This window comes from Lissotriton vulgaris, chromosome 4_2 (assembly GCF_964263255.1).
Source record: "Lissotriton vulgaris chromosome 4_2, aLisVul1.2, whole genome shotgun sequence".
NCBI lineage: Eukaryota > Metazoa > Chordata > Amphibia > Caudata > Salamandridae > Lissotriton > Lissotriton vulgaris.
Genome location: NC_141692.1, coordinates 10,141,893 through 10,166,976, shown reverse-complemented (window position 1 = coordinate 10,166,976; position 25,084 = coordinate 10,141,893). Strand labels below are relative to the sequence as shown.

General features: G+C 46.6%; 1 protein-coding gene across 1 annotated transcript in view; it reads left to right on the top strand.

The window, feature by feature from the left end:
- LOC147718118 (E3 ubiquitin-protein ligase TRIM11-like) overlaps window positions 1–25,084 on the top strand; it is a 379,599-nt gene that overhangs the window by 88,826 nt on the left and 265,689 nt on the right. The window contains exons 2-3 of the mRNA XM_086919259.1: window positions 1,893–1,988; window positions 5,115–5,345. Of these exons, the coding sequence (XP_086775385.1) occupies window positions 1,893–1,988; window positions 5,115–5,345 (327 nt within the window). The remainder of the gene's footprint in view (window positions 1–1,892; window positions 1,989–5,114; window positions 5,346–25,084) is intronic.

Here is a 25,084-nt window from a genome sequence, read left to right as displayed (position 1 = left end):
CAGGACTGCAGCCTGCCTAACACAAACCCTGTAAGGACTTCTGCCTCTCTATCACAGATCCTGTACGGACCGCAGCCTGCCTATCACAGACCCTATAGGAACCACAGCCTGCCTATCACAGACCCTGTAAGGACTGCAGCCTGCCTATTGCACACCCTATAGGGAGTGCATCCTGAATATCACAGACCCTGTGAGGGCTGCAGCCTGCCTACCACAAGCCCTGTAAGGACTGCAGCCTACCTAACCCAGAGCCTGTAAGGACTGCAGCCTGCCTATCACAGACCCTGTAAGGACTGCAGCCTGCCTATCACAGACCCTGTAAGTACTGCAGCCTGCCTATAACAGACCCTGTAAGGGCTGCAGCATGCCTATCACAGACTCTGTAAGGACTGCAGCCTGCCTATCACAGACTCTGTAAGGGCTGCAATCTGCCTATCATAGATCCTGGAAGGACTGCAGCCTGCCAATCACAGGCCCTGTAAGGACTGCACCCTGCCTATCACAGACCCTGTAAGGGCTGTACCCTGCCTTTCACAGATCCTGTAAGGGCTGCAGCCTGCCTACCACAGACCCCGTAAGGGCTGCAGCCTGCCTACCACAGACCCTGTAAGGGCTGCAGCCTGCCTACCACAGACCCTGTAAGGGCTGCAGCCTGCCTACCACAGACCCTGTAAGGACTGCAGCCTGCCTATCACAGACCCTGTAAGGACTGCAACCTGCCTATCACAGACCCTGTAACGGCTGCAGCCTGCCTATCACAGACCCTGTAAGGGCTGCAACCTGCCTATCACAGACCCTGTAAGGGCTGCAGCCTGCCTACCACAGACCCGGTAAGGGCTGCAGCCTGCCTATCACTGACTCTGTGAGGGCTGCACCCTGCCTATCACTGACCCTGTGAGGGCTGCACCCTGCCTATCACAGACACTGTAAGGGCTGCAGCCTGCCTATCACAGTTATGTTTAAACACTGATCCCATCTCTCAGGCTGCCTAGGCCCCTGCAGATTTAGTAGTAGGTGGGACTGCTCTATAGAGGAAAATCAAGATGTCATTTAAATGCAATTGGGATGAAAACGGCTCAGAGGTGCTGCAGTGGCTGGAACAAGAGGGCTAATTAGTCTCTGGAGAGGCAGAGTGGCATGGCATGTTCAGGAAGTGACTGTTGTGGTATTTTAATATGGATAAGACTGTCCTGGAACCAACAATGTGGAAAATTGTATCTTGTTCGCATGACCTGGAATCAGTTGGTCTGGTACTTACATTGCATACATGTCTGTCTAGAACTTACAATCTGCACATGTCTGGCTGGAACTTAAAATCCATACATGTGTGGCTGATACACACGATCTAGAAACGTTTGGTTTGGTACTAATAATCTGTATATGTGTGGCTGGATCTTACAATCTGCACATGTGTGGCTGGATCTTACAATCTGCACATGTGTGGCTGGGACCTAAAATCGAAATAAGTGTAGCCTGGTACGCATGCACTGGAAACATGTGACCGGATACTTAACATCTGGAAACATGTGACCTGGTACTTACTATCTGTACATGTGTGGCTGGTACACATGATCTGATATCATGCAACATGAAACTTACAATCTGTACATGTGTAGCTAGTATACTTGACCGGGAAACATGTTGCCTGATATTTACAATCTGTACACATGTTTCAAATACTAATATTACATATGTGTGGCTGATACATGTAATCTGGATATCTGTGGCTCAAACATGTAATCAAGATATGTGTGATGGTACTTTAATGTGAACATGTGTGGTTGGTACTTCCCGTCTACATATGTGTGGATGATCATGTAATGCCTATTGCTGTATGAACCACTTCACTTTACAGATCTAAGTTTGTCACCTGTGTACTTTGCTCTCTGCAGGGGAAGCTCCAGGACTGGCTGTGTCCTCTGAGGAAAGAGGTGGAATACATTCTGGAGTCTAAACACAAGGAAGAGGAACCATATAACATCATGAGGGTGAGTGCCAGCCATGAGTCCTGTGTATTTTAACACCTGTAATTGAGTATGTTCAGGTCTCTGCATGTCCCAGCCTAGGTTAGAGATGCAGAGAAGCCAATGGCTCACCTTACAGCCTGGGTCTTGCTTCCACCAGATAAATATACTGGCTTTAGAGTCATTGTCCTGGGGGCTCAAGGGACCCAGATCATTCCAGGGATCTTCATGAGAGAAGCAAAAGCAAGAATTTCTCTTCCAGCCTCTAGGTAGAAGTCACAAACTTTCATGGTCTATTTCGGAGTATGTGCGTATGTGCGTGTCTGTGTTTGCACATTTATGTGCATGTGTCTTTTGGTGTGTTTGTGTGTACATGGTGCCAGTCATCTGTGGGTCTCCATTTCTATGTCTGTGTATTGTTTCAATGAGCTCTCTGTAAGCGCGCACCCCCATGTGTGTGTGTGTGTTTGTGTGTCTATTTGTATGTTTGTGTATGCTCAGGTGTGGAAGGATTTGTGCGTATGTGCATGCATGCCTCTGTATGAGCGTGTTCATCGTTGAGTGGGTACATGGGTCTGTGCATGGTTATGCCCATGCATTTTTCTGTGTCCAATTGAGGTGCGAAGTTGAGGTGCATTTAGCATCAAATTGGGATCAGACTTGGAATATGCAAGAACCAAAGTTAATTAAATGAGTTCAACATGGTGTTTTGTCAGTATTAGTGAATGGAGCCTTATTGGTGTTGGGATTTGTGTTTGTTGACTTTTTATGGTCAAGATTATGACCTGAAGCTTAGTGATGGAGCCGGTCAGTTTAGTGTTCTCTGTAGGATGCAGAGTTTACCTCCTTGGGAAAGAGATGTATGTCACAGACCCGACCTAGTCAGGAAAATGAAAGTTATTGATGGGTCTTGAAGAACTAGTGGGCAGCCCAGATCCACTGTCAATGATTATTTCCTGTTCTTAAAGGGTCTGGAAGAACTGCTGGGCCAGCTGAGGTCCACTGCTGGTGATGTACTATTACTGATGGGTCTGGATGAAGGGAAAAGTTAAAGAGATTGCTGGGTCTTGAGGAACAATTGAATAGTCCAGATCCACTTCTTGATGGCTTGTGTAGAACCATTGGACCAGTTGAGAACCAACAACAGTGAATATTTTCAGTTCTTCATGGATTTGGGAAAACTTTTTGACCAGTTGAAATCCACTGTTAGTGATTATTTCCAGTTCTTGATGGGTCTGGAAGAATTTTTGGATCAGCAAAGGGCTTGGTGGTGGTGTGGGTACTCTGTGTGACTTAGACATGTGTTGGGTGAGCAGTGTCCAGCTCAGTATTGTATTGTATTGTACGTTGGATTTATATAGCGCTTATAACCCAGGGGTCTCTAAGCGCTTGCCTTGGGAACCCGTCCTGGCTTTTTCCCTGTGAGATAGCCCCTACAGGGCATCCCCAAGGTGAAAGCCAGGCATCCCGCCGCGGGGGGCCGTTGTGGAGATTAAGCAAGCTTAATGCCCAGAGTTGCAGAGTGTGAACCCATGATTAGGTCAGGCACCGAAGCGAGAATTATCAAGTCCGTGGACATTTGAGCTCAAGACCCTGCCGCGTCGGGAATTGAACCCTGGTCCCGGGTCTGACCTCTGCTTCAGGGTCTGCCTGCTCTAACCAGTGAGTCACACTTCTCCAGTAGGCAAAGTGAGAGGGCATTGTACAGCTCAATGTGGGTTGTGTAGGTGTGAACATGCAGCCTAGGGACTACGTGGGTGGGTAGCATGCAGCTCACTGGAGGGCTCTGTGTATGGTCACTGCCCAGCTCAGAGGAGGGCTGTCTAGGTGGCAATTGCACAGCTATGAAGGAGCCGGGTTCCACGTTCTACACTTACTCTTGAACCCCTGGCCAATGTCTCTTTTGTTACCTGCTTGTAAGTGCGAAGGGAGGAGAGATGTATTTGTCAATTATACATGATCAGTGCCAATGCCCAAGGAATATAGACTCCTAATCCAATTTTAGTGTATTTAATCCAACGCCAAGAAAAGTTGAACATACAAACACCTCATGATGAGAGTGTAAAGATATGTGGGCACTAATATAAAAACAAATATGCAAACAAAATGTAGGCGGTGTGACAAGCACCGAATCACCAATTCAAGTATGATAACACAAATAATTATAGAGACTACATCAAGAGGTTTCTTCATTGGCGGTTCAAAAGTGAAAAGCATTAATCTGTCTTTTACACTACTTCTAGCGTGACATCCCTACATAGAATTTACCCGGGCAAATTCCCTAAAAGCTGTCAGAACGTGAAGACTTCCTAAGAAGTTCACTCACATCAATTGGGTTAGTTCAAGGATTCTCTCCTCTCTTCAGGTAAGGCAGAAATGTTCGGACTCTATGCCTTATCCCAATACAAAAGTCGAATATCACACCCTCTAATATATCACAAGACCACTTCATCCAACGCTGGAGACGGCCTTTAATAGCCGGTATAGCCCTCTACGGGGGGCTATAAGGCTATATTAATATACACACATTATAAGAGCCTTTATAAGAGATATGTGCATTAGTCAAAATATGTAAAATGTTTATGTTAATTCTTTGGTTACATGAAGAAAAACCTCTAACACGTCGCTTACATGTTACTACAATTCACGTTCTAACAACATTATATTAATACGACAAGAGATTATATGTGGATGTGGACTAACCATGACTATGATCACCCTTACTAAATAAAAGAGCAAGGTTGTGCTCTAACCGCCACATGGCAGTCTATGTGATTGGGCAGTGTATGGCTCAGTGGTGGGAGGTGGGTGGACAGTGTACAGTCCAGTGTGAAATCTATGTAACTTGGCAATACACAGGTCAGTGGTGGGGTCTGTGTTGGTGGGCAGTACCCAGCTCATGTGGGAGTGGAGAACAACTACAGTAGAAGGGGAGGTGGCAATAGTGTGCTACTGCAAAGAACACCCCATTTTCTTGCTTAGCTTTATTTTAGCACCGCCTGTACCCCTAAATATGGCACCTGTCCTAGTTTTGGTTTCTGTCAGGATGCCCTTATGCCTGATCCTCCTCCGTCCAGGCTGCACACTATATATGACTGAGCTCATTGGCAGCTTCCCAGAATCTAACCATCCTTTCTTTGATGCTGGCAGAATAAGATGAGAGCTGAGAAGCGGAAAATTGTGACTGAGATTGAACGGCTGCGCCAGATCCTGAGAGATGAAGAGAAGACACTGTACGAGAGACTGGAGAAGATGGAGAAGAAACTTAACATGGTAGAAAATGCAAATATCAACAAACTGTCCAATAAAATCGCCTCTCTCCAAGCCCTGATAACAGATATAGAGAAGAGATGCAAGGAATCAGCATTGGACCTCCTGAAGGTGAGACACTGCTTGGTAAATTCAAGTCAATACAGAAGTGGTTCATTCATATGGTTTGGGAGGATTTGAATGTAAGAGGAGAACAAGATGGATCAACAGAGAGGGTTAACTTACATTCTCCTGCATTCTGATAATCCAACTAAATAGACAGACATGTTCAACTAACAGCAATCCTTCTGTTCTGATAGTCCAACACAATGTACACGCAGGTCCAGTATAGAGCGAGCTCCGTTTATACTGAAAGCCGAACACAGAAGAAAGACTATGGTGCGCTGGGTCATGTGGCTCCATTCAGGATATTAATCTGTTCTGTATCATGTGACCACTTAAATAATATCACAGACCGGTCTGTGTCATGTGACTCCATTCAGAATGTATGTACAACAAGAGAGGAAGGCAATAATGGCTACTCTCATACCCCAAATTTTATAACTTATATCAACAAAAGAGCGCCTACAAAAGTGAATTAGCTATAAGACAGTTTCTCACAAGTGGAAATCTACAACATAGTGAATTAATTAAATTACTCTAGTTCAAGTGGTCAAAAAACTAAAAGGGGGGCAGCAGTGAAGGAAAATCTATTATTTTCTAAAAGAACCCTCACTCACCCTAGTGGTGACATGCTTCATCATGGGGTTCAGTCACAGGTAGGGCCGACTATCCCCACCTGTGTGCTTCAACGCCTGCGAGTGCAGCGGAGCAGGTGTGTGTGAAAGAGTGATCAGTGAAGGGAAGTGTATGTTAAAAGATCACAACTGTGCCTCAACACACTTTATTAAGGGCCAGTTGTTCACAATAAAAACAGTGAAGTTGCTGGGATTTTGAATTATAATACCAGCAACTTAGTGTGGATGGTCGACATGTTTCTGCTGGTGATGCTGTTTCAGCTCAGCTTTCTTCAGGACCAAGAAAAAGAAAGAAAAAGAGTCCTACGGGGGTCCAAGCACTCTAAGGCCTGCCCACACCGTTAGGATTACAAGAGAGAAGAAACAATAGATTTTACTCTCCTCATCGAACTCACGGTTTTACACGTCTTCAGAATTCCTGCTAATCGTCAGGATCAATTTCTGTGAAATGAACAGACATACATATTCTTAACATGCATCCCTTTTGAAATAAGTGACCATTTTAGAACATATCATTCTGTTGACTTTAGTAAATGCCCTCTATACTGTTCCCATGTGTATTAACACTAATTTTAACCAGTATAGTTATTGTGTGAGGCATTTTGACTCCAGATTACCATATATCTATTTGAGTCATGATTACATGATCCTAGCAGTATCAAAATTAATTGAAAGAACATTAATAATATCAGCATAGCTTTTAAGAATCTGGTTCTCAAAGTCCCCTGATGGGGGCCATCAAGGCCAGGTGACAGACAGAAGAACAAAACAGGTTTAGTCAATGAAAAATGCACTTACGGTGCTTCAAAGATTCAACAAGCTTCACAGGCTCGCAGAGTCGGGCATATTTTCACTTCCAGCTCAATCTAGTGAAACCCAAACAAAGCTAGTCAGAGAAAGCGTTTGTTTTATGCCAAAGATACAAATTGGCTAGTCGAGAGGTAAACCCCTCTGCAAAACGAAGTGCATATACTGCATAGGTCGCGCTGTGTCACTTACTTCTTGCCGAAAGACTCGCCGCTCTAGACCTAGTGATCTCACCCCTGCGGCCCGGATCGTGCAACTCAGCATTCTTTGCCGGTTTTTAACTTCTGTGTTCCGATCGCAGAGTGTCATACGTCACGTGTTCGTGGCGATGTCACGTGACCACGGCGCCCATAATTCCTTACTTCCAACTATTCCCTGAAAGTTTTAAAATAAAGGCATGTCGATAAAGGTCAGCCGACCCAATCGCGCCTACAAACAATCTTTTGAACAGTTGGATAGATGTGTGGATCGGAATAGTTCTGAGCGTGTGCACACTTCCGGTAAATCACATGTATACCGCTAGATCGCTAACCTTCACCCAATAGTGTGCTATTCTTTTGTATTATTAATATAAAAGCCCCATTGATCTTAATAACACTGACTGTTCCCGCAGGATCTTTCAGGCGTAAAATGTACCTTTTCAATTTGGAAAAAGAAAGCTGTATCTTAATCGCTACTTTGAGGTACTGGGTACATGAAAACATATCCGTGATGGGACGAGGTAAACAAAGACTCGGTTTCAGATTTACCACACATTGTTCGTGAACAGGTTATTTGTTTTTACACAGATTTATTCTGATTTTGGGGGGTTAGTGCAGAATCATTTAAAAACGCTACCCCAGGGGATGTCGTCATTTAGTCCCACTTGGTGAGATGCCAAACGATGTACCCACCTTTGTTCTTGCTCAAATAATCTTTGTTCACTGGCACCCTGCAAATGCTCTATTATAGTCCAGTGGAAGTTATCAGGGGAGTGTTTTTGATCTAAAAAGTGAGAGGTCATTTTTGTATTGCTCTTTCCACATCGTAAGTTGCTCCTATGCTCACACATACGGAATTTGACCATTCTCTTCGTCATTCCCACGTATTTCAGACCACATGGACAAGTTATTAAGTAAACCACATTGGCTGTGTTGCAATTCGTGTGGCTTCTTTGTTCCCAGATTTTGTTGGGTTCCAAGGTCATTGTTTTGGAGCTACTCGTAAAGGGACAAACACTACAATTTCCACATGGGTAGTGGCCTACTACCGGTGGTAAACCCCACAAATTCAAGACATTCCGAGTAGACTCTTGGTTTTTCTAGGTCGGGTGTGTACCAAGGCATCTTTAAGGCTTTTAGCCTTCTTGTAGGAGAATAAAGGTTTTTCCCAATTGCAGGAGTTAGATGTGAGAATCTGTAACGGGGTGTACCGTGTGGTTCTGGATTTCTGGGCCCTGCTGTAATACCGGTACCGAGGTCCAACACTCGTGTCACAAAATATCATCGTACCATGAGGAATTTGGTATCGGCAGACCGGTAATGATTAGGACATTATCCCTGTGCATTTGCGTCGTGATTGAGCGATGCTAACACCCTTAAATCATGGTTTCCGTTCTGAACCCTCGGACTCCATTTTGTGAACGGCATCCATCTTATGGCTTGCCCTCATATAAGTCAATTGATTAAAGCCAAGCTTGATCTAAAAGGACACGTCCACTTTAGCTGACTTCCCCATGACCTGGCCGAGCTGACTCCACTGCCTCCAGCCAAACCTGTTTGGGCAGCTCCTCACCCAGTGGCCGAATAAGATAGCATCAATGCATAACATGCCATAAACCATTCACTACCTACAGACCATGTTTTCTACACACATGCACCTGTCCATGTTCCTTGTTTATGGACGGTTTTACGACAAGGAGGTGCCCTGTTTTATTGGGGTTTCATCAATATCTGATGGGAGTTCTGGGCCTGGCTGGGTAATCTATCACAAACTGGACATCTAAAATATGGGTTGGCCAGCATGACTTTGCTCTTTGCGTTGTTGTAGAAATATGTGTATAACCATATCATAAACTCAAGAATTCTTGCCTGCAGCTGTTATTTCTGTATATAAGGAGAAGGCTGGTTCTGTAAAAACTAACAGTCTCCTGAGAACTTAAAACCCGTGCTGTTGTAATTCTAGGACGCATGTTACTTGGTTGCAACCAATAAAAGTCGATCTCTGACTTCACCTAGAAGACTCTTGGTTTCTGTGGTCCGGAACAGGCAGAACTCAGAGGTCTTCGGGTGTTATCCCCTGGCACCACCGGGTTCCTAAAAACCCGGCACCTCAGTTGGCGCCCAACTCGGGGCGGTATCAAGCGGTATCGGTCCAAGCCAGATGTTCGTGAGGAGCTTAGTGTGAAAATTCCGGAGGACGGCCAGCCACTTCAGCGACCCCTGTATGTCGACGTGGTTCCGAAGGTCTTTGCTGCGAGGTTCCCCGCGTCCCGACGGCTACGAAGGACTGCTGCCCTGACTATCGCCCTGTTTTGGACCCAGTGATCCTTGGTAGAGCGAAACGATAGACGAGTCTTCTAGTGACGTCATCGATCTTCAATAACTTCAGTTAAGTATAAGTGGAGCGTCTCCTAGTCCTTAGTTTGGTTCTTAGTCTTTGGTATCCTTGAGGTACACCTTGTTTGGAACTTGCAAGCGCCAAAACTGAGGGATTCGTGTATTCACGAAAAATATCGTATTCGATCATCCCTTGAAGTTTGAAGCTAGACCAGTGAGCGAAGATGCCTGGTCTTAGCAGACTTGGAAACTTGTTTTGTCTTGGTTGTCGTAAGGACTCCCAATTAGAGGATTTGTGTCCGGTTCCTCCGATTGGGACTCCAACATATGAACTGTACATAAAGCATGGAGTAGGTCCTATCATGTATAATGAAGTATGGATAAAATACACCCGCAAGGATGGTGTTTTAAAATGGCCCCAATATGGTCGTTTTGACGCAGAAATTTTAGATAAACTCGAGGTCAAACTATTCAAGAAGAAAGCCCGGCCGGCGATGTTTGACTCTTTTCGCTTATGGCGCAAAGAAGCCAAACAGAAGGAAATGAAACTAGCTAAGAAAAATAAAAGAGGTATGTCAATGGTGCAAGCTGCCCTTGCGTACAGGGATAATGAGGAAGAGCAGGAAAGTGAACAAATGCTCAGAAGCAAGAAATTAGCAGTAGATAAATGCTACCCGATGTTGCCACATGAAGGACAAGGTTCGAAGGGAACACCCGAGAAAGATCCATTAATGTCCCATTTATTGAATTCACCACCCCCGTATACATCGAGTATTACTGGACCCCCGAAGCGTTTTGTTATACCGCGCCCCGGCGCACGCAAGGCAGCTCTTGCACAAGCACCAGCTCCTCTTCAGCTGGTTCCTACTTCTCCGGCGCAGCCCTCTCAAGGGCCGCCGCCTTTGCTACATACTCCATCTACTTCTTATACGACTTTGCCTACTGCTCCAACTATTTATCCTGATACTACTTCTGCAACTGCCTCGACTTCCTCTGCTATTGCCTCGACTTCCTCTTTACATCAGCCTGTCTTTTCCGGCACATCTGCCTCTCCGCAAGCTTCTCCTTCTGTTCGACAGAGAGTGGCAAGTACTGTCACTGGTCTGTTCTCACCTTTCTTTGGGTCGCCTAAAACGACCCCTAAAACAGGACGTAGACAGTTGCGTAGTCAACTGCCCGATTATGAGGAAAGAGTAGTGCTGAATGAGTTAGCGCGTAAATGGGTTACTAACACTGTTAGATACGATGTTCAGTCTGTTATGGAGGTCTTCCGACAATGGGATGCACCCACTCAGAGATATGTATTCGAGGAAATGTGCGTATACCTTTGCGAAGATTTGGAGACAAATGATCCCAAACGCAAAATGAAGGAATTATTTCGTATGCGTTTTAAGTTCTATGAAGGCATGATTGTAGGTGCCAACGTTGAAAAAGCAATAGATCTGTTATTATCCTATAGGAGTAAAGGAAATGTCTCTAGATCATTGTACGAAGATGACGTGTCAGGTAGGAAAAAGGCACGACAGTACCCCATGAGAGAGGTTCCTCCAGTTTGGAGGGAAGGTGACGCAAATGCGAATCCAGCAATTCCACCGCATTTCCAGCGTGTATGGGTACATGTCCCCTGGAAAAGATCTGAAGTTTTAGCACTCAAGCAGACATTACCTGATACACGTAAAAATCCTGCTGGGTACTATAAGGAGTTATCACAGACTGCCAGCTCATGTATAATGAATTTAGAAGATGTAGACATGTTGTTTGGGAACGTCGTTCCGCAGCCTCTATGGAGTAAAATTCGTCATACAGATCATGATCAAGAACTAGGCGACACATGGGCTAATATTACTGCTACAGATGCTAGACAAGTTGGTGGTTCTAAACCTGAGCCTTTAGTAGCTGAACTTCCTGGTAGAATTATCACGTACATGAAGACTTGAATGCCTGAATTGCGTGTAAATTGGGACAAGTTATCTGCGTGCAAGCAGAAGAAAGACGAGAATGTGTCTGACTTTTTCACAAGGTTTGAAGAGACTTTCGTCGATCATAGTTATCAGGATATGGCTACCGAGGGTGGCCAAAGATTGTTTGTAGACAAATTTGTGCATAATCTGCTTCCTGAACTGTGTAATGAATTGAAAGATTCAGAGAGTGCTTGGTCTGTTTCCACGTCAGCGCAGATTTTAGCTACCGCCCAGTACTACGAAAATAGACGCAAAGACGAACTAGATAAGGCAGACAAAAAGACTAAAGATTTAAAAACTAAGGTTCTTATCCAGCAAGCCTATCCGCCTCGTACTGCTAGTCAGCCCAATTATCAACAACCACAGCAGTATTCGAGAAACCCACAAGGGAACGAGTTTTCCCATCAGCGTTTGCCGTACGGCCCGAATCAGTGTGCCTATTGCAAAGAAGAGGGTCATTTCAAAAATAATTGTCCAGCTCTGGCGCGACGCCTAAATGGTGTTTCCGGTGCAAGAGGTAGAGGTGTTCAACAAGCTCCTAGGGGTAGGGGCCGTAGAAATTTCCCCCAGAATACCGCTTCTTTTCCGCCTCAGAATTCTATTAATAGCTTTGATCAACAGAATAATGCGTCTTCTAGTTCAGCTCAGTACTATGCTGATGACTATTACGCCGAAAACGAGAATGAGAGTAATAATTGCTAGGACTGCCATGGACAAAGAGAGGGAGTTGTTTCAGTTCCAGTAGATCAGAATGGACCTTATGTCGAGGTGATTACATCAGAAATGTCAGAGGCATTTCTGCTGGATACTGGTGCTACAAAAAGTTCGATTATGCACTCAAAACTTCCTGGCGCACCTTTGTCTGGCGAAATGAATGTTTCAGTAGGTTTTTCTGGCGCCCCGGTTAGAAACCCGATCTCTAGTCCTATGCCCCTTTCTGTTGGCCCATGCGAATTAGAAGCACCCCTCATCCTTATAACAGGTTGTGGCGAAAATTTGTTAGGTTTGGATTTGGTAAAGAGATTATATGCTACTTTGTACTGTTCTCCTTCTGGAGTACAACTTACACTTGGTAAGAAAGTGATTTCTCCAATGTATTTGGCAAAGGAGAATATTCCAATTGAATTATCATCTCTTCCAGATATACTTTGGGCTAGTGGCTCCAATGAGGTAGGTCGTTTGGGGATAGCACCGTATGTCATAACATTGAAAGCCAATGTTAGGTTGCCACGTGTTCCCCAATACAAGATCTCTAGAGAATGTGAGAAAGCATTGTTGACGATTATTTACGATCTGATTGAGAAAGATGTCATTGAAGAGACAACAAGCAACATTTGTAACAGTCCTATTTTGCCTGTCTTAAAGCGTACTGATCCTTCGCAGCCACCTGTGTACAGGTTTGTGATTGATCTCAGAGAAGTGAATAAGATTGTTGTACCACAGTTTCCAGTTGTCCCCGACATTACTGCCTTATTGACAATGGTTCCAGCTTCAGCCACTTGGTTTTCGGTGATTGACCTGAAGAACGCCTTCTTCAACATCCTGATTGCTGAGGAGAGCAGAGATATTTTTGGCTTCAATTTAAGAGGACAAAGCTTCCGCTTCAAACGCGCTCCTCAGGGCTATTGTGAAAGTCCATCGATATTCAGTCAGGCTCTGAAAACACAACTAGACATGATTGTCCTACCTGCTGGTGCAACTCTGATTGAGTATGTAGACGATCTGCTGATCGCTGCAGATACTGAAGAGATTTGCAAAGAAGCCACATTGTCATTGTTGCGTCATTTATGTGACATGAAGCACAAAGTCTCTCTTTCAAAACTGCAATTTTGTCGACAAGAAGTGACCTACTTAGGTCACATCTTATCGAAGGAGGGAAGGAGACTGACCCCAGAGAGAATACAGGCATTTGCAAGATTGAGTGTCCCAAGGACACAGAGAGAAGTGCGTGCTTTCTTGGGCATTACATCGTACTGTAGGCAATGGATACCGAATTTTTCACTAGTGGCTAAACCTTTGCTGGCACTACTCTGTAAAGACACACCCAATCCTATGCCTTGGTCTGAAGATTGTCAAAAGAGTTTTCACGAGTTGCGTGATGCATTGTGTTCGGCTCCTGTGTTGGGCAACCCCGACTACAGTAAGCCTTTTACATTATATGTCCGTGAGAAGGAAGGTTGCGCATTATCAGTCTTGACACAATCCTTTGGGGACAAACAGCGCCCATGTGCGTATTTCTCAGCGACTCTAGATCCTGTGGCTAAGGCATTACCAAGTTGCTTAAGGGCAACTGCTGCAGCAGCTGTCTGTATTCAACAGTCTGCTGGGTTAGTCATGAATAATACTCTGATCGTTATGGTCCCACAATCAGTAGACATTTTACTAAACAGAACAAAAACACAGCATTTAACTAGTGCTCGACTGTCCAGCTATGAGTTGACACTCTTAGCGAGTCACATACACATAAAGAGGTGTGATACACTCAACCCTGCTACGTTATTACCCATTTCGGCAAAGACAGATGAGGTTGAAAAACATGATTGCTGCTTTAGGACCGAAGAAGAGACAAAAGGGAGAGTAGACTTGCAGGACACTCCCCTTCCTGAATGTAATGATACTTTATGGGTTGATCGTTCATGTTTCAAGTTGTCAAATGGTGATACGACTGCAGCATATGCCGTAACGACATTGCACACGATTGTAGAGGCCGCACGCATTCCCCACAATTCTGGGCAAGCAGCAGAGTTAATCGCACTTACAAGAGCGTGTGTGTTGGCAACAGGAAAGCGAGTGAATGTGTATACTGATAGCCAATACGCCTTCGGTGTGGCCCACAGTTTTGGAAGATTGTGGCGTGAACGTGGGTTCCTGACGTCACATGGTGCAAAAATCCAACATGGTCAATTAGTTAACGAGCTTCTCGAGTCACTGACCTTGCCCCTACAAGTTGCGATTGTGAAATGCAGTGCGCACAGAAAGATTCAAGATGATGTTGGTCGTGGGAATGCATTTGCAGACGAGGTTGCGAAAGAGACTGCAAGGAACACAATGAGTCGGATGTACGTTGTAGGTCCTGCGAGATGGATTACTGATGTGGGTATGTGTGAGGACACCATTGAAAGTGTGAAGTCTATACAATCGGATGCCACTGAAAAAGAGGTGAACGAATGGAGAGAAAGCAAGGGAAGATTGGATGCAAATGGTTGTTGGGTCGAATTGTCAGAACATCAGCGTTGGCTATTCCTGACGCATATGTACTTGCAGTGGTGACAATGGCCCATGGAATGGCGCATATCAGTGTGAAAGGAATCTGTAAACTGTTGGCCCCAGTATGGCAGAATAGTGGTCTCCCAAAATGCGCGGAGAATTTGGTCAGGAACTGTATGGTGTGTTTGAAGCACAATCCCGGTAGGGGAACCCCAACTCCAGCTGGTCATTTTGCGCCTCCAACGTATCCGTTCGAGGTTTTGCAGCTCGATTTCATCCACATGGAGAGGTGCAACAATCTGAAATACGTGCTTGTTGTCGTTTGCGCCTTCTCCAGGTGGGTGGAAGCGTATCCCTTTAAGGACAATACCGCCTTGTCAACTGCCAAAGCCCTTGTCAAGGAATTCTTCCCTAGATTTGGCATGCCTAGAATTGTCTGGAGTGATAACGGAAGTGAATTTGTGGGCCGAGTGATGAAGAGAGTGTGTGAGTGTCTAGGCATCCACCAAAAATTCCACGCTGCAAATCACCCCCAATCAGCGGGATTAGTAGAGTGCTACAACGGCACGCTAAAGTTAAAACTAGCCAAAATCCAAGCCAGCACAGGTCTCAAATGGCCTGACGCCTTGCCTTTAGCACTCCTGTCCACCAGAATGACTGCCCATTCCAGACTAGGACTTAGCTCCCATGAAATTGTGTTTGGCCGCTCAGCCAACATCTGGGGTGTGCCAAGGCCAAAGAAACTGGGTGAACTAGAGCACCCTGTACTGCTTGACTATTTGTGTGAATTGACAACTAAATTGCGTGTTTTACACCAACAGGTCCACAGCTCCTCTCCACCAGCGTCTGACGATCCAGGCCACGCCATTGAACCTGGCTCCTGGGTCTTAGTCCGGAACTTCAGGCGAACCAAGAATGAGGAGCCTCGCTGGACCGGACCTTTCCAGGTCCTGTTAACTACCCGCTCTGCAGTACGTGTCCACGGCAAGAAACATTGGGTGCACGGCGCCCATTGCAAACGGGTCCCGTTGCCCCTTCCATATGACCGATGGGTCAAGGAGGAAATCGCTGACTCTGAAACCGAATCTGTACTGCGCTTTGCGCCCTTCAGCGATGCACTATTGAAAGGAACTGGCACAGAAAAGGAGAGTGATCGTATTTTGCAAGGAATTGTGCCAACGTCAATGCAGTTGGACACTACAGAACCTGAAACATTGTTTGAAGACCACACCGTACCTGGGAAACGACGATACAATCTGAGGTCTAGAACAAGAGACTAATAAAAACAAATTAATACGACCCTCCTTTCCCCCAAGAACTATTTTTGATTTTACAGCTCTCTCGCCCAGGGAACTTGCTCATTTTTGATTTTTGAACCGCCATCCGGTTCTGCTGCTAGGGCCGTGGTTGAAGTCTGGAGAGTGCAGCTGGGGACGTTTAGGTCAACGGTTCTAGTTGGTCTGAGGGAATTACCCCGGACTGAACAGAACGCACTCCCTGGCAGAATCAAACTCCCACCGCGGGCAGCAACTAGAGGATGGAGTTTCCGAGGGTAGGGAGACCTGCTAGACCCACGAACTTTAAAAAGCAAATATGCACAGTGATGACCAGAAAAAGATTTCTGATACTATGTATTTTAATGTTGTGTCGCATAACGATGTTCTTGATTGCCTATACTCTATCCACGTTTCAAGTTACCTTTGTAAACAACACTCAGCCCACACCTCCTCCCACTGTCTCCCCACATTATTTTTACCCTCTACCTGAACACGAGTCTGCCAGAAGACTAGAATTTGTAAATAACTCATTCATCCAACTCCTACACAAACACCAATCTATAATGAACACGTCGAACTGTTGGATATGTGGACTTATGCCGCACACAACCGATAAGGGCATCCCATACTTCGTCCTGCCATTCAGTTACTATGGTTCTCTATGGGCTTTCCAGACCATGTTCCTGTTCGCCCTAGAACCATACCCGCCCCATTCCACAGGGAGCGATTCCAGCAACAAGGCACTAGTGGCAGGAATAAGAAATATGAGCAGGGATATTGACACATATCAAACGATTCCTAAAGATGAGCTCGCTCCATACAGTCGTTGGAACGTAACTAAATATGGGATTTCTTTGAGTAAGAGCCAGAAAACACAGAAATCCTCCCCGGTTTGGATAGTACCCCACCGAGGTCACCTATGTCTGCAAGGTATTGGCAGGGATCCCAAAGCACAGTTGGGGAAGAGCGTATGCACGGAAACGTATGTGTTCGCATCCCGAACTTCCCCTCCATTCTTAGCGGCTAAGGGTATATACTTCGTCTGCCATGACAAAGCATACACATAGTTGCCCCCTGACTTCTCGGGCACATGTTTTATCTCGTTTCTGCTGCCACCCACCTACACGGCCGGGGCAGATTACCATCGGACAAGGACAGTTAGGGGTGTCGTGAGTCAAGACGACACTGCGGGTCAAGAGTTTGGGGACTTCGCAAAGGGTTTTCTGCCGTTTTGGGGACCTTTGGTGAACAGCAGGAACATTCGCCAGTTAACAAGGATAGTCGAATCCGCCGTGACTGAGACGGCCGGTGCCCTTAGTAACCTGACTGCCGAGCTCCAATCAGACCGACTTATGACTCTTCAGAACAGGGTCGCCCTGGATGTCATACTTGCAGACCGTGGTGGTTTATGTAGAGTGATCCAATCCAGTTGCTGCATTTTCATCCCTGATAATGCTCCGACAGTGTACCAGGCCATCTCCAAACTACACAAAATCTCTGATTCCCTTCACGTGGAAAAAGGGGATTGGTCCTTGCTAGGGTGGCTCTGGGAACTGATCTCTGCCTGGGGATGGAAAACTCTGATCTTCATTGGGATGATCTTAGCCATTCTGTTTATGTTCTGCCTGTTTGTGCAGTGCGCTCCTATAATATGTGGCCTCTGTGCTACTTCATGTGTAAGGAAGCCTGTGTCAAGGGACGAATTGAGCAACAGAATGATGCTACAGCAGCATCTCCATGAATTCATTCATACAGATTTGGACTCAGATTAGCATGAGTTATTGCCTAATATGAGGGCAAAAGGAGGGACTGTGGTTCTGGAATTCTGGGCCCTGCTGTAATACCGGTACCGAGGTCCAACACTCGTGTCACAAAATATCATCGTACCATGACGAATTTGGTATCGGCAGACCGGTGATGATTAGGACATTATCCCTGTGCATTTGCATTGTGATTGAGCGATGCTAACACCCTTAAATCATGGTTTCCGTTCTGAACCTTCGGACTCCATTATGTGAACGGCATCCATCTTATGGCTTGCCCTCATATAAGTCAATTGATTAAAGCCGAGCTTGATCTAAAAGGACACGCCCTCCTTAGCTGACTTCCCCATGACCTGGCCAAACTGACTCCACTGCCTCCAGCCAAACCTTTTTGGGCAGCTCCTCGCCCAGTGGCCGAATAAGATAGCATCAATGCATAACATGCCATAAACCATTCACTACCTACAGACCATGTTTTCTACACACATACACCTGTCCATGTTCCTTGCTTATGGCCGGTTTTACGACAAGGAGGTGCCCTGTTTTATTGGGGTTTCATCGATATCTGATGGGAGTTCTGGGCCTGGCTGGTTTGTAATCTATGACAAACTGGACATCTAAAATATGGGTTGGCCAGCATGACTTCGCTCTTTGCCTTGTTGTAGAAATATGTGTATAACCGTATCATAAACTCAAGGATTCTTGCCTGCAGCTGTTATTTCTGTATATAAGGAGAAGGCTGGTTCTGTAAAAACGAACAGTTTCCTGAGAACTTAAAACCCGTGCTGTTGTAATTCTAGGACGCATGTTACTTGGTTGAAACCAATAAAACTCGATCTCTGACTTCACCTAGAAGACTCTTGGTTTCTGTGGTCCGGAACAGGGAGAACTCAGAGGTCTTCGGGTGTTATCCCCTGGCACCACCGGGTTCCTAAAAACCCGGCACCTCAACCAGAAGGCTTCCATATGTAAAATGTCCCCACAGCTTCACGGTCCACTACACCCGCGAGCCAGACGGCCGACCGAGGGGAAGCTCGGCATAACACTTTTACCACCCCCCCCCCCCCTCTCTCTCTTCCTTCATCGCAGGACCCTGGAGCAAGCATGAAAGATCCGGACGACGTGGAGTGGCCCTTTAAATCCTGGGAAGAAGCAGAGTGGGAGGAGCCAACCTATCACAGCTGCCCATCAAAAGGTGAGCCCTCCGAAGCCCAGGTGTGCTTGTTCACCCGGAGGACGGAGGAGAGGAGCGTGCGGAGTGCGGAGTTGCGAGAGGAGAAGACGGAGACAGGACAGACGGAGGACGAGAGGAGTGTAACATCGGAGGAGGGAGCGAGGAGTATCGCAGGAGGTACCGAGAGCGGTAGGAGGGGAACATCGGAGGAAGGTCCGCGGAGAAGTGTAGGAGCAGGAGTGTCATCAAACGCCATTGGAGTCGAGAAAACGAGACACCTGACCGGAGCAGAGTCGGCGCCTGCATCGGACGGAGGAAAGCCAGTAGGCCACCGTTCCTGTGAGCCGCCCAGCCACTCAGCCAGGGGAGGTCCGTTGTTCAGTCAGGTGCGTGACCGGTTACGGGGCTGGGATGGAGTTAGAAGTACACTAGGTACACCCCCACGGGACGTCTGATTCCCTGGTACCCTTTCCCTGTGCACGTATTCCCTCCCTCACGTTAGTGCACTGTAAAATAAAAGCACCGGTGAAAACTTCCCTCACTCCCTTCCCTGTACTCGCTCAGGTGGACAGAAGTCTCACACTATCCCTGTCTTCTCTTTGCTTTGCTGGAGAGCTACTCCCCACGCCGTGACGGACTCCGAAGAGGAAGAACCACCCCCCAGAGGACCGGAAGTGGTCCGTAAGAAAGAGAAGGTCCGCCATAGGAGAAGAAGCCGAAGCCGGTCCCCCCGGAGGCCCCCTCCTACCCGAAAGAGTTGTACAGACCAGTTACTTGCCTCAATAAAACCTCATTTACCCCAAGTCCGGTTGTTGCCTATATCTCCTGCGCCGCTACCCACCCAAAGCGTAACAGAATCCTCCAGTGTTTGTTAATACTGCGGGCCACCATATTCGAGGCTGTGTTGAATGTTGTTACACAGGTAAGTGGAACCTCGTTGTTCTCAACTTGGGGCTTTTCCTCCAAAAGGGCATCTCGATTTTGAATTCGAGCCCTTTTGTAACTGGTTGTTAAGAGGTGTTTTGGGTACCCCCGGACTTGCATCTTCTCAGTAAGATCTTTAGCTTGTGCTTTGTAGTCTTGAACATCTGAGCAGTTCCTCCGGATACGGAGATACTGCCCAAAAGGCAGGTTCTCCCTTAATGGTCGCGGATGGAAACTGGTGTAGTGTAACAAGTTGTTCTTATTGGTTGGTTTATAGTGGGTCTTGGTTCTTAATTCATTTGCCACTCTTGTGATGGTCACATCCAAGAACACTACCGTGGTTTCATTGTGCTCATGGGTGAATTTTAAATTTGGGTCACAATTGTTGACCCATGTGAAGAACGAGATCAGTAGTTCTTTATCACCTCTCCAAATCAGAAGCACATCGTCTATGTACCTTTGCCATAGAATGATGTTTTCACAGAAAGGATTGTCAGGGGATAGAATGTGTAGCTTTTAAAAATTGAATACATACAAACCCGCTACACTAGGGGCAAAAGTACTGCCCATAGAAGTACCGGTCGCTTGTAAATACAGCCGGTCTTCATATTGGAGGAATTCCTTTTAAGGGCCAGGGAGGCACATTCTACCACAAAGGACTTAGATGTTTTGCAGTCCCACCTGTTGGTTTCAAGTGTGTGGGCAATTACCTCTATGGTCGCATCTTGCAGAATGCAAGTATAAAGGCTTTCAATGTCTAGTGTAGCCAGAAAGCATTGTCCCTCAGGTAAACTTATCGATTTCAGCATTGATAACAAGCTTTTAGTGTCCTTGATGTACGTACTAGTAGTTTCTACTATGGGTCTTAAGAAGAAATCACAGTACTTGGACAAGGGTTCAAGCAAAGAGCCCAACCCGGAGACAATAGGTCTTCCTGGGGGTGGAAGGATCCCTTTATGTGTTTTTGGGAGAGTGTAGAAGTATGGAATTTTACCCTCAGATGTTGTCAAGAAGTCTGCTTCCTGTTTGGTAATTAAACCATCATATTCAGCTGACATTACAAGTTCTAGAATCTCAGATCTTAAACTCTCAGTCGGATCCTCTCTAAGTAAGATGTAGTTGGTTTCATTACTTAGTAGGCGTCTACACTCTTGGTCGTAGGCTTTTTTGTGTTGAATTACAACACCTCCCCCTTTGTCCGTACTTTTTATTACAATCTCAGTGTTATTCTGTAGTGTTTGCATAGCCTTAAATTCCCCTGCTGTTAGATTTTTATAAGGGTTTGGTGGTACTAAGGATTCAATTTCTTTGACCACGGCTTGTTCAAAAGCCAGTATTTCTGGTGGAACACTGTGTTGGGGCGGTTGAAAAGTAGATTTTAATCTAAAATTTGTATCTCCCTGTGTCCTTTGAGTGACATCTGTCGTTTGTTTTTCGAAAAAACTCTTAAGTCTTAATTTTAGAAAAAAATCAGTCAATTCACAGCGCAGTTTGAAAATATATAGGTTGGGGGTCGGAACAAAACCGAGACCCTTCTCCAAAATATTTTTCTCATCTTCTGTGAGGATTATGTCAGTCAAATTGGTGACTAAACTTTCTGGTTGCTTGGGCCTGCTCTCTGGTCTGCAGTTTTGCTTCTCGTGTTGTCACCCACCGAATCCGTCTGGTCCCAATGGACCTGATTCTGCCCCTTCCGTTTGCCCCTGGAGCCCCGACCACTCCCTAAAAAAGGCGGTTGGAACATGGGTGATTGGTAGAAAGGAGGTTGCATATGGCCAAAGGGTTGATTCCAACCCATCATCGGTGGAAAAGGAGTTTGAGGAGGAAAAGCATTCTGGAAGCGTGGACCATTCTGCTGGTATGTTTGCCAGTAAGGATTAAACATCCCTCTGCCATTCAGAATATCAGACTATGGAGTGTCAGGGGGAAACAGCCTTTACAATGCATGCTGAGCCACGCCTGCCATTTCCCCACAAGCAGAACCACACTCGCCTTAACCATGCATATGCGTGGTTAAGGCAGTGCATGATCTAGCTGTGCGGTTGGGCTGGGAGAGGAACAGTAAGGATCCGGAGAGGAAGCTCTGGGACGCGGTCAGGTAAGTGGGGTTGGGGATGGGTTTTTGAGGCTAGGGGCAGTTTTAGGGCAAAGGGTGGTTGTGTTGGGGTAATTTTTTAGAGGTGGAAGGACTAAGGTTGCGGTAGTTTATAGGGTGGGGCCTGTTTTAGGGCTCAGGGCAGAGAGTCAGGGTTCGGACATGGGGGCAGTTTTAGTGCTCAGGGCAGGGGCGAGGGACAGTTTTCATGGCTGGGGGAAGTTTTAGACCTCAAGGCTGGAGGCTTAGGTTCGGAGTATCATCAACAATCCCTTTTTCACAGTGGAAACAGTGACTCTCTGGAGGCTCATGAAACCGAAGACAGCTGGGTGTGACATTTTGGGGAAATGTATAACACCCCATCCACTGCATTCTGGGGGGAACAGGTAGAATAGAAGTGAACGTAGGCTTATAATAGTGAGAGAGCGCAATTTGAATAAAATGTATATCCGAGTCATATTTAGAAGCATATCGTATAAATGTAGGAATGAAATGTATATCGAACGCGAAGTTGACGCTTATAGTATAAGGTTAACAGATGTAGCCAAAGTAATATAGGAAATGTAATTGTATTTACTCTTGAAAATGCATTAGATTTAGAAGGCCCGTATACGTAGTGGGCTAATGTAGAAATGTGTAGAAATGCTCACGAACAGAAGAACGTGCAAAGTAGAATTCATGTACGTGTGTAACTTTAAATGTAGAAACGGCGAGAAGTGTAACATGGAGAAATGTGCAGAGAGAGCATATATAACGATGTAACAAATGAGAATATAAAGTTATATTCTATGTAATTTGTATTCTATTGTAGGAGAGTAGGGTCTGCTATCCTATGGTCACCCCAAATTTTTGCTTTTTGCTTCACTGGTTTCTGACTTAATGTGGCTGTGGGCCTGCTAATCAGACCCACAGCCTGCTGTTCTCTCTCTAAATTACTGCCAATGCACTCTAGGTGCATTACGAATTGGAACTGGTTCACCTTATGAGCCCCTGTAATAGTGCACCCTAGGTGCCCAGGGCATAGGTGTATCCAAGGCCTACCAGGGGCTGCAGCACGTATTGTGCCACCCCTGGCCTGGCCTCCATATTTGACACAACTGGCTGATCACTCAGCTGGGGTAAGTCGGTGTAACCGCCTCTTACTTAGGTACAGTATGTCTGTGCCTAACCCTAAACTGGACACATATGTTCCTATCAGCCACTCCTATGGAAGGCCTCATCAATCCTGGAGGCAGAGTGCTTGGAAATATGTGAGATGGTGCTCTGGCATGAGCTGAGCCTGTCTGCAGCTGCCGGGAACCACTCCCTAAGCTGTTCCGGGATATTGCCATACCATATACTCTTAAGTGCATTATAATCCTCGCGGTTAAATGCTATCTTTGGTTTGGCTTTATCAAAACATGTCGAGTAAGGTGTCATACGAATTGGAATACTATCCCCTCGCCAATTCTGGCGACGGGGATAGCATTCCACCCTTCTAGAGGGACACGACATGTGTGTAGCCTTAACCCCGGTTAAAGTTAAACAGAGCCTCAGCTTCACAAAATGGACGCTGCCACCACAGACACAAGTCTGGCCTCCTGCTGCTGACCGAAACTCGGCAGATGGTGGCCTGGACAAAGGGTTTCCTGCCTTGGGAGGTGCGAGCACCACCCCAGACAGGATTTTGTGTATTGGGTAGGACAGGGCTGAATAGAATCAGACATGCCCGGGGCACACAAGGTGTCCCCGTGCATAGGCCAGCCCAAACCGGTTCTGGGGCCTTCCAGCCCCAGTCCTGGCGCGGAGCTGGACAAAGGAAAGGGGGTGTAACCGCCCCCCTTCCTGGTTCCTCCCAGAGGAGGGACCTAGTAGGTGATCCACCCCCTAGATTGGAATAAGAGGGGGAGCAGTGCCATTGCACAGCAGATCATCCCGAAATCAACTTAAAACTAAGAAGAAGACTGGACTTCGACATTCTGCTGCACAGAAGACTGAAGAAGAATCTCCCTTGTGGCCAAGGAGTGACCACCCTGTGAACACAGGCACCAACCAGCAACTCGACGTCTGCTTTGCCGCCGCCTCCCGCCGGAGCCCGAGCCCAGAGCCCGACAAGAACCAGATTCCCAGACCTCTCAGAGCCCGATCCACAGTCCCTGCAAAGAAGGGACCCGTGGAGGCACCGAGTGACGTGGGACCGGACCTCTTGGAAGACACTCGTAAAGCTCACTGCGCAGCTTCTGAGGCATCCTCGACGTTGTGCTTTGGGGACTGAGAACCCCCACCACCGAGCAGCCCTTGCACCGAAGATCAGCCCCCCAGCATCTCCACGATCTGCGTGGGGCCCTTTTGCACTGTGCCACTCGACGCGCCATCCCGGCCACTAGCCACGCGGCCAGCGGCCATCTTGGCGACGAACCCGAAGATTTAAACAGCAGGTCTGGTTGCTCCAGACCTACCCAAGCTCCTGTGAAAAGGAGCACCCGCTCTGACCTTGCTGGTCCGAGTGAACAGCATCTTTCAACTTCTGCGTGGCTTGCATTTGCCAAGGCCTGTTTGCTCCGATCAGGTCGCCGACACCGCCAACAGCGAGAAGCCTACGTGGGACAGCTCGTGACCGACTCCTGGACGTCCTCGACCCCGGGTATCCACGTGGCTGCAGAAAGAAGCTACCCGACAACGCCTGTTTGCACCCGACATCGCCTGGTTCCAATCTGGTTCCACGGTAGTCACTGGCTAGTGACTTTGAACACTGTCCCCTCTGCTTTCAGGTCTTCAACTCTTCAGATCCACCCTTGGATCCACCGGAACTCTTCTCATCGAGCCGCCTGCAGCATCTTCAGCTCCAAGCACCATCGACCAGCGTGACGAAACCCGACACATCTTCGACCCTGTGCACCCGCTTCCTGTGGGTGAGGTAACTCAGCTCCGCCGGTGCTCCTGCACTGGTACACATCCCAAGGGCCTGTGTTTTAAGTTTCAGCTCCGTAGGTCACTCGGAAGGTTCCTAACTTTCTAACTTTGTGCTTTTTACGCACCATAGACTTTGTATTGTAAAGTGCGTGCACTTTGAACACTGCACCCGAGTCCCGTGGGCCTTTCCCGACTTAGTTATTTCCAGTCTCGAATAGCTCCAGCGATTCCCAAGGCCCTAGGCCTCTTCACTTTCCTCCTGGTATCTCTTATACCACTTATTTAGTATATGGTTTAGGTGGCCCCTAGGGCTCATCCATATTGTGCAACTTTTGTGTATTTTAAACTGTCTTGTGATTTAACGCTTGTGCTTCTGTGCTCATAAAGAGTCCAGGGGATTTTAATAGTTAATAAATCAATATATATTTTCAATATATATCTGTGTGGTGTCCCTTTCATTTGGTATTCAAGGGGGT